Source organism: Plecotus auritus (assembly GCF_963455305.1).
Source record: "Plecotus auritus genome assembly, chromosome: 1".
NCBI lineage: Eukaryota > Metazoa > Chordata > Mammalia > Chiroptera > Vespertilionidae > Plecotus > Plecotus auritus.
This window is the reverse complement of record NC_137770.1, coordinates 107873753-107884242: the sequence shown is the minus strand read 5'-3', so window position 1 is coordinate 107884242 and position 10490 is coordinate 107873753. Positions and strand designations below refer to the sequence as shown.

At 44.5% G+C, this 10490-nt stretch overlaps 1 protein-coding gene and 1 pseudogene across 2 annotated transcripts in view; one reads left to right on the top strand and one right to left on the bottom strand.

Annotated features, from left to right (window-relative positions):
• Nucleotides 1–234: 234 nt before the first annotated feature.
• LOC308240741 (elongation factor 1-alpha 1-like) lies at nt 235–3251 on the bottom strand (annotated as a pseudogene). The gene is made up of 3 exons: nt 3146–3251; nt 1237–1802; nt 235–1024 (listed from the first exon to the last, which is right to left on the bottom strand). The product of its transcript is annotated as an elongation factor 1-alpha 1-like (transcript).
• Nucleotides 2999–10490, top strand: part of KIF5B (kinesin family member 5B) — a 91525-nt gene continuing 84033 nt past the window's right edge. Inside the window, exon 1 of the mRNA XM_080686169.1 lies at nt 2999–3582. Coding sequence (XP_080542295.1) covers nt 3457–3582 — 126 coding nt within the window. The 5' untranslated portion in view covers nt 2999–3456. The remainder of the gene's footprint in view (nt 3583–10490) is intronic.

Genomic DNA, 10490 nt, shown 5'->3' with positions numbered 1-10490 from the left:
CTAATTTTAAAAACTAACACCTTAAAAACTGTCCCCCCCCCTCCACACACACACACCAAAAAACCACAAATGGTCCACAAAACATTCTCTTTTCCTTCTGAAGGTTTTGTGATGCATTGTAATCAATAACCAGCCTTTTACTATTAAACTTAAATGCCAATTGAGACAAACATTTCTGAGGCGATTCTTCCACCACTGATTAAGAATTGGGGTGGCAGGTATTGGGGATAATATTTATTTAACCTTCTGAGCTTTCTGGGCAGACTTGGTGACTTTGCCAGCTGCAGCTGCCTTCTTGTCCACAGCTTTGATGACACCCACAGCAGCTATATGTTTCATGTCACCAACAGCAAAACGACCCAGAGGAGGGTAGTCAGAGAAGCTCCCAACATACATGGGTTTGCCAGGAGCCATATAGATGATGGCAGCATCACCAGATTTCAAAAACTTGGGGCCATCTTCCAGCTTTTTCCCAGAATGATGATCAATCTTCTCTTTCAGCTCAGCAAATTTGCAAGCTATATGAGCTGTGTGACAATCCAGCACAGGTGCATATTCAGCACTGATTTAGCCTGGATGGTTCAGGATAATCACCTGAGCTGTGAAGCCAGCTGCTTCCATTGGTAGGTCATTTTTGCTTTCACCAGCCACATTGCCATGACAAACATCTTTGACAGACATGTTCTTGACACTGTCCCTAGGAAGAGCTTCACGCAAAGCTTCATGGTGCATTTCAATAGGCTTTACTTCAGTTGTAACATTGACTAGAGTAAAGGTGACCACCATGCTGATTTGAGAACACCAGTCTCCACCTGGCCCAGAGGGAGAGTAGGCATATCACCAGTTTTGTAGACATCCTGGAGGGGCAGATTCAGGGGCTTGGCAGTTGGACAAGTTGGTGGCAGGATGTAATCCAGATCTTCAAGCAGTGTGGTTCCACTGGCATTGCCATCTTTACAGTGACTTTCCACCCCTTGAACCAAGGCATATTAGCACTTGGCTCCAGAAATTGGCACAAATGGTACTGTGTCAAGATTATAGCCAATTTTTGCGCCTAACCGGTTTGGCTCAGTGGGTAGAGCGTCAGCTTGCGGACTGAAAGGTCCCAGGTTTGATTCCAGTCAAGAGCATGTACCTTGGTTGCGGGCACATCCCCAGTAGGAGGTGTGCAGGAGGCAGCTGATCGATGTTTCTAACTCTCTATCCCTCTCCCTTCCTCTCTGTAAAAATCAATACAATATATTTAAAAAAAAGATTATAGCCAATTTTGTTAATATAGGTGCTGACATCTTTAACAATTTCCTCGTAGCTTTTCTGGCTGTAGGGTGGCTCAGTAGAATCCATTTTGTTGACACCAACAGTCAGTTTCACACCCAGTGTGTAAGCCAGAAGGGCATGCTCCTGGGTCTGCCCATTCTTGGATATACCTGCTTCAATTTCACTAACACTAGCAGCAACAATCAGGACAGCACAGTCTTCCTGGTATGTGCCTGTAATCATGTTTTTTATGAAGACTCTGTGTCCTGGGGCATCAATGATGGTCACATAATACTGGCTGGTCTCAAATTTTCATGGGGAGATATCAATGGTGATATTCATCTCACATTCAACTTTCAGTTTATTCAAGACCCAGGCATACTTGAAGGAGTCCTTCCCCATCTCAGCAGCCTCCTTCTCAAATTTTTCAATGGTTCTTTTGTCAATCCCACTCTCATTTGTAGATCAGATGGCCAGTAGTGGTAGACTTTCTAGAATCTATACCTGTCCAATGATGAAGATGGTTGTATGAGTCTTTTCCTTTCCTATTTTGGGTTTAATTTAGTGGGAGTTTTCACAACATCTGTGTTCTGGCAGCAAACCCTTTGCAAAAAAGCCACAGTTTATTTTCATATTTTGTTTATAATTTACTGCATTATTTCCCATACAAACAACTGTAAACATACTTTTGCCTCAATCTGTATTGAGCTGTTCCATAGCAGTGTTGTTTTCACAGCTATACTGTATTACTGTTGAGCTGTGGCACTAAATAAAGTTTTCTTCTTCACTGCATCCCAAATTGGGGAATCCCATTGATATTGCATTGGCACCAATGACAATTGGTTGACACCTTTGTTTGGGTAGATGCCCCACAGATCCCCTGGTGTGACATTTCCCTCATTGTGGTGGATCAAACCTGAATCTGTTGAACAATGGTTTTATTTTTAGAGGTATTAGGATGATTGAGCAAGGGCAATGAGCATTGAAGGTTTTCATAGTCCGATCCTACACACAAAATCAGAACCAGAGGAAGGGTTTCTAATTATCTTTTGCTGTTCTTTCATAGCACTTCAGAGCCACTTTCATGGGAGAGCCATTATGGCATCCTTCTTAAAATAGAAGGCAAAATCAACTGTGGAGTGGTTTTCTTTAGATATGTAACCCACAAATTTACCCCGGGACTTTGAAACTATCTTTACACTCCAGGGTCCTCATTCCTCCAGTGTTGAAACTGGTAAGTTCCATTTGTTCATTACTGAAGAGGAAGGACCTCTGATTGAGAGCCTTCTCCCACCTCAACCTATTTATTCTTCCACATTTCTCCTCAGAAGAAATTTCTTTTCTTTTCTTTTTTTTCCCTGTCTTCCAAAACCACTCTCTCAGGAAAGAACAACTGTTAAAGTAGAGAGCATGTCCCACCCTTCATTCAAATCTTCCCTTTTCGGGCAAAAGCTGGCTTGGAATCAATTTTATCTCCAGACCAAAGAGAAAGCAAACATTCCTTATTGGAATATAGCATTTTACTTAAACAAATGAAAAAAAAAAAAAGAAGACAACATGGTTTTAACAAATCTATTGTTCCCTAAAGAAAGCTAAGTGCGTCTGTCTGCCTTAGCTCGGGCTTTCTGCCGCCCAGCGGGAGCAGGGGCCGGGTGACTAAACTTGGAGTGAGCCGCCAGCAAAACTTGAATCCGCGACCGCCGGGCGCGGGCAAGGATTGGTCGCCGAGCCGGGCATCCGCGACTGCGCAGTGCTCCTCGCGCGCCGCCCCTCCCGCCGCCGCGTCGTGGGTCTGTGGCTCCAGAAGTGACGGGGTCAGCCGTCAAGCAGACAGCCGAGCGAGAAGGCGGTGGGCCAGCCTGCTCTCTCCAAGGAAAGAGGTGACCACTTTCCTGGTCTCCCAGAACCTGCAGTCTGTCCAGGCCGGTGAGGGGGAAGCTGAGGAGCTGCGCCGTGGACGCTCCACCCGGTGCCGCCACCGCCTTGGCTGCCATGATGGATCGGAAGTGAGCCTCTGGGCGAGGCTGCCGGCGCCGGCGCTTCCAGTCTCCGTCCCCCTCCGCCCCCTCTGGAGAAAGTGCGACCCCGGGGACTTATTCTCTCGACCTTCGTGACCCTAGACCCTCAGCCCGGGCCTGCTTCCTCCCGGACTGAGCGGCGGGGAGTGGCTCCCGGCCTCCGGCCCCGGCAGCGAGGAAGATGGCGGACCCGGCAGAGTGCAACATCAAAGTGATGTGTCGCTTCAGACCTCTCAACGAGTCTGAAGTGAACCGCGGCGATAAGTACATCGCCAAGTTTCAGGGAGAAGACACGGTCATGATCGCGGTGAGTTGCCGCCTTCCCGCTGCTTCGGGCCTGGCTGGGCCTGGAAGTTCTGGGGAGTGGTGGGGTGCAGAGTGTAGAGGGAGCTGTCGTGTCCCCGACTGTTCCTGGTAGAGTTTTCCGGGTCAGATTATCCTGCACCGGGAGACTGCGTAGCTCCGCAGGTGTTCCTGGGTCGCCCCCACCCCGATCTTCGGTGCTTCCGAGCTGGGTGATGGGAGGCGCCTGGTCTCAGTCTGGGACACTCCCTCACCTGGGGCGCTGGAGGAACTGTTTCGGGAGCAAGTTTAGTGTGTGTTTACTGTTGCTGATGGCTGTTAGGGTTTTGGACTACTCCCAATTTACCATATATAAAATATCTAAGATTAAAATTCAGCTAGTAACGTGGAGGTATGAGACCAACTCTACTGTATCTTAAATACTAAAGACACTTAGTTTTATAGAAACTATGTGTTGAACTCTATTGTTTTCCCCGCGGGAGGAGGAAAAACTACCAAAAAAAAATACAAATGATACCTTTACCTCAAAATGTTTATCTACCCACCTTTTATTAACAATTGAGAAAGACTAATAGGAACTATATAAAAAGAAATAGTGAATTTTCTTTTAAAATCGGAGTGATCAATTTTGTTGCAAATGTGGCCACTTCAGATTGGGTCAAACAAGTGCTCAGAAAGACCCATAATATCATTCTTGCTGGGTTTTATTTGGTAACAGTCTAGGTAAGAGTGTTAACTTTTTGTGTGTATATCAGAGTAATGTAAAAGGAAGGTTTTGTTTTTTTAAATGTATTTTTATTGATTTCAGAGAGAGAAAGGGAGAGGGAGATAGAAACATCAGTGATGAGAGAGAATCATTGATTGGCTGCCTCCTGTATGATGCCTCGAGTCCGCAACCCCGGAACGTGCCCTTGACCAGAATCAAACCTGGACCCTTCAGTCCGCAGGCTGACGCTCTACCCATTAGGCTAAACCAGGTAGGGCTAAAAAGAAATTTTTTAAAAAAGGTAAAATTTGACCAATAATCTAGATTTCATGTTGGTATTCGATTCCTACTTCTGTAGTTAATATCTACCCTCAAGAAAGTTGAGCCCTACCCGGTTTGGCTCAGTGGATAGACCTTGGGCCTGTGGACCGAAGAGTCCCAGGTTCGATTAAGGTCCAGGGCACGTAGCTCGGTTGCAGGTTCCTCTTCGGCCTGGCCTCTGTTTGGGCTCTTACAGGAGGCAACCAATAGGTTGGCTGATCATTGTCAGGGAGACGAGAATGTAAAGTTGATTCTTTTCCTTCCTTTTCTTTTTTTGAGATCATCTCTGGTATTGACAAGTATCAAATAGCACTCCCAGTTAAAGGAGGTTAAAATGGATACTAAGATACTGTATACAGAGCAGTGTAATTAAAAACGAAATCTTTCTTAGTTATGCCATGTAGCAGGACTTTTTTCTACATTGTTATCATGGTACAAAATTTTAATGTTAATTTTTCCTAATTGCATTTCATATTTAACATAGTATTTGCACAGTTTAATTTGGAAATAGGACAAAAGAGTCATGGGACAGTGATAATTAAAAGCGTTGGCATATTATACAGGACTAAAATTTAAAGTTCTTCATAGTTTTTATGTGAAAGTTTAAGTCTAGTGAATGAATGTTGATCCATATTGCTTGTTATGCATTTGACAAACAAATCATTAGGTTACTAACAACTGCCAGTTCTGTGTGTAGACTGCAAGCTGGTTTTTTGTTAACAAAGTCCAGAAGAAAAACTCTTGTTATAAATGACATCATAGTGAGGCCAAGAAGTTAAGCACAGTAGTAGTCATCCTTTTCCTTTAGAATGATGTATTTTACATGGAATCAGAAGGCTTACAAGGCCTGGATTGTTAGTTGGCAAACGTGAGGCTACTAGTTTCTCGAGTTTGTGTGATTACTCAGCCTCAACAGTGCTTGACATAATGCTGTTTTCCTTTTCGACTTGTATTAGGAATGATTTTTAGTGTGTGCTTACACAAATCTATAAGTATAACCAAGTTGGGGTTTTTTTTTATATTAGAATTTAGGATTCACAAAATGTTTTAAGATTAGGTTAGAAGGCAGCCCAAAAATGACAAAAGCTGAGGAAATAGTTAAAACAAGTGATTACCACAAGAAGCACACCTTTATGCTAGGTTGTTTCCTTTGGATAAAGTTATTTAAGTTTCTTATATGTTTACTTAGTAATGTAAATGAATATAAATAGTAATATAAATAATGGGTAGATGATAGAGCTGTGAAACAATGAACAGTTAAGTTGGCCTTTAGGCAAGCATTTTAGTCTAGTTTTAAAAATTTGTATAAGCAGAAATACATTACAACTGAGTGACAAAGCCTTTAGAAATATAAAACAATGTGTTTAGTTCATTATTTTCAGGAACTAATATTTTGCACATAGTAATATGTCATTAATTACTCAGGTCTCATTTTTGTTCACTTTTTAAAATGTATTATTTTTTAAAGGTTGGGGATTTATGAGGGCTACTGGAGAAAGTAAATTAGAAAGTCTCTAAATAAAATCTTCTCGGTTCATTTTGTTTGTATCTTGATCCTGATTCAAAATATATAGCTTAAGAAGGAATTGCTACAATGCAGAATTTAAAACTAAATTATTCTATACATTTTACAAGTTTTGAAAACATTTATTTCTATTGATTTGAGAGGGGAAGAAAAAGGAGGGGGGAGAGAGAGAGAGAGAGAGGAAACATCAATGATGAGAGAGAATCATCGATAGGCTGCTTCCACCCAGGTATGTGCCCTGACCCAGAATCGAACCATGACCTCCCACTCAACTACTGAGCCCCACTGGCCAGGCCATTTATAAAGTTTTTATAGTCTTCTAGTTTAATCAAAATTTAAAGAATAAATATTTTGGTTTATCATGTTACTGAATTATAAGTATGATCAGTGCTCGTGTAGAAAATCATTTTTAAGGATTCTGATTTTTATCTAAGTTTGGTTTCCAATATTTTGTCCAAATTTTTTCCTGTTACTCAAGTAATTAGTTATTTTTAATACTAGAGTCCCTCAGCCTGGCCTGTGGGGATTGGGCCGAAACTGGCTCTCTGACATCCCCCAAGGGGTCCCGGATTGCTAGAGGGTGATTCTCGGGTGACTGCACCCCAGAATCCGGCTCCTTCCTCTCTGGTTCCGGGTGTGTCACCCAAGAACTGCAGCTGCCAAGTCACCGCAGCTCTGCAGCTCCTGTGTTGAGTGTCTGCCCCCTAGTGGTCAGTGCGTGTCATAGCTACCAGTCGAACAGTCGCTTAGGCTTTTATATATATAGATTATGTGACTGCATGGCAGGCAAATCTTGTAATCTTATTGTGTTTCCCCGTTTTGCCATTTTTCGTACAGTTTTGTTTTTAGTTTGTGAAGTGCTATAATTATCACATCTTGAAATGAAGTAAGTGAATTCTTTTATGAAAACCTTTAAATGATACAAGCAGAATATATTTGCTTTAAATAAAAAAACTTGATACCTCAAAAGGAGGATAGGGAAAGTCCTTATGCAGTTCTCATGAACCTGCTGAAAGATGGAAAAAACCAATTGAAAAAAATTATTCCTATATTTATGTGTTATAAAAGTGGAACATTCACACTTGTGTTAAGTTTCTTTACTAATCATTGTTCTTTCTATAGTACTAGAGGCATGGTGCATGAAATTCGTGCACTAGGGGGGTGGTCCCTCTGCCCAGCCTGCGCCCTCTCACAGTCTGGGAACCCTCAGGCGATGTCCAACTGATGACTTAGGCCCGCTCTACCCGGGGAGCGGTCCTAAGCCGGTAATTAGACATTCTTAGTGCTGCCATGGAGGCAGGAGAGGCTCCCGCCACCACCGCTGCACTGGCTAGCCATGAGCCTAGCTTCTGGCTGAGCGGCGCTCCCCCTGTGTTGAGCATCTGTCCCCTGGTGGTCAGTGCGCATCATAGCAACTGGCCATTTCGCTGTTCGGTTGGTTTGCATATTAACCTTTTATTATATAGGACTAGAGGCCCGGTGCATGAAAATTGTGCACTTGGGGGGGTCCCCCTCAGCCTGGCCTGTGCCCTCTCACAGTCCAGGAGCCCTGGGGGGATGTCTGACTGACGGCTTAGTGGGCCTAAGCCGTCAGTTGGACATCCTTAGTGTTGCCATGGAGGCGGGAGAGGCTCCCACCACTGCCGCTGTGCTCGCCAACGGTTGAGCCTGGCTCTGGCTGAGCGGCGCTCCCCCTGTGGGAGCACACTGACCACCAGGGGGCAGCTCCTGCGTTGAGTGTCTGCACCCTGGTGGTCAGCACGCATCATAGTGACTGGTCATTCCAGCATTTGGTCATTTGCATATTAGCCTTTTATTATGTAGGATTCTCTGTAGATGATGCCCCCTAGAACCATAGAAATGCAAAAAATTCACTGTAAACTCATTCTCGAATTGCCCTCATTTAAAATCAAATTGCCCCCCCCCCCCTCACATGGGGTGTGTGCTGCATCTTGGGAACCAGTGGGCTTGACACTTTTCCTCTCTGAGCTTCATTTCTGAATACATACGCATATACCACAGGAATTGTAATCTCTTCCCCGCCTACCTCACTGGGTTGTCATGAGGAGGTTCTGAGCTAATAAACCTAGAAATGTTTCATCAAGTGAGTGATGTCTAACAGGAAGAGATTGTTATTTTTAAGCGCACTGGTACCCTCGAAGGTAGCAGGTGCTGATTAGGAGAGGAGGGCATGATTATTTCCTGGGACTGTAGCTATGGAAGTTTTGCAGAGGGTTCCACAGGCCTTGCGGGGGTGGGGGGTGGGGGGGGGGCTCTGGCCTGCAGCCCTTTAGCAGTGGTAGTCCCTGGAGGCGCTGGGGGGCAGGCAGAGAGTTAGGGGGGCACTAGGGGGGTGGCGAGGCTGAGGGGAAGTAACTGTCAAACCTTCCCCCTTGGCGCCATTCTTTAAATTGTACGTGGCTATTTTGCAGATGTACCTACTCAGGGCGGGGCTCCAATCTCCTGGAGCGGGGTGGGGGCCAGGCCAGGGCAGAGCCAGGTGGGCTAGGAGGGCAGGTTTAGCTGCACCCCCAGCGAGTTTCAGCGCGCTTCCTTTGCAGAGACAGCGCTGCTGCTGTCAGGGGGAAGGGTCTGACCCTGGAGGGCTGCTCAGGCCTGCCTCCACTTTGGTCTGGAATTGTAGGGAGGAGAGGCGTGCCCAGCCCCAGATGGGCCCCGGATGCCTTGGGGGTGCTGACGGGTGGTCGCTGGCGTGCTATTGTGGGCGCCCCTGGTGGGAGTGGTGGGGGAAGAGATCGGGAGTTGGAGGTGCGAGCTGCAGCCCCCTAGGCTGGGTCTTCTCCCCATACAGTCAGTCTCCCCGTCCCCCTGGGAGTAAGGGGGCTGGGGTAGGGTGTCCATGCAGGGAGATTGGAAGAGCTCCCCGTGGCCACTTCCTCTTCCTTCTTTGCACTCCCTGGGCTCCTGTCAGGCGCTGTCCTCCGGCCCCTGGGAACTTGGGGCCGCCCACCCCCTGCTGAACGTGCATCAATATGCAAATAGGTTGTTACGGGAACACCATCATGGACAAATTAGCATGTTACCTCTTTATATGTATAGATACTGTATAGGCTGCCAGAACCAAAAACAGGCTGTTGTACTTAGTTCATTGAAAGTAGAGAATAAACCTAATTAGATTATCTTGCCCAGTTCCTTGCCTTCAGCACAATAGGATTTCCCTTTGTAAGTGAATGATGATTTGGTGTTTGATCCTGTTTACCTTGTTTTAAAATTTAAATTTGTTGAATTTAGAGAGAGAAAGGTAGAGAGAGAGAGAAACATCAATTTGTTATCCCACTCATTTATGCATTCATTGGTTGATCCTTGCTGCCCTGACTAGGGCTCAAACCCGCGACCTTGGCAAATCAGGGGGACACTCTACGCAACTGAGTTCCTTGGCCAAGGCTGATCCTGTTAACCTTAGCAGTGAAAATTAAAAGAGAATAAGGAGCCATCTTCTCATACCTTTACAATTTGGGATGTTAGCCCATAATCTGTGTCAAACTAAGGAAAATACAGTATCCTATAATCTCTCATGATTACTATTCAGAATTCCAAAAAGGGGTATATCCCTGCCAGAAGGGTTCCTTTGTAACCTGATTTGGTGTTTAGCCTAGTCCAGTGGTCAGCAAACCGCGGCTCGTGAGCCACATGCGGCTCGTGAGCCACATGCGGCTCTTTGGCCCCTTGAGTGTGGCTCTTCCACAAAATACCATGGCCTGGGCGAGTCTATTTTGAAGAAGTGGCATTAGAAGAAGTTTAAGTTTAAAAAATTTGGCTCTCAAAAGAAATTTCAATTGTTGTACTGTTGATATTTGGCTCTGTTGACTAATGAGTTTGCCGACCACTGGCCTAGTCTGTGCAGACTCAGACAGGAACCACTTCACTTAAAAAATCTAAGGTATGGTTGCAGTTCAAATAAACATTTCTATTTCGTTTTGTCCCCTTGAAGTCTAAGTCACATGTCAATGAATCTTGTGACTTGGAGTGTCTCTGAAGATACATAGAAATAGAGAGTATGTTTCAGTGCCAAGAATCAGGTTTTAAAGTATAGATGTAAAAAAAAATTTTTTTAAGAAAAAAACCCCATATAATATACAGATTAGTTTGGAAATGTGCCTTAATTATAGACGATTAGAAATAGATTTTGTTTCACAAGTCTCATTTTTCATCCCAGGAAGCCAGGGTCAGTTAGTAACTTTAAGGCTAGATCTCTAATAAAAAATTTGCCTCAATAAAATTTTAATTTAGCCTTGGAATTAAAATTTCTTGACTTGATGCTAAGCACAAAGTTTTTATTTAACGAGGATATAATTTCTAAACAAATCACTCAACCCCAGCTTGATTATTTTTGTTTACA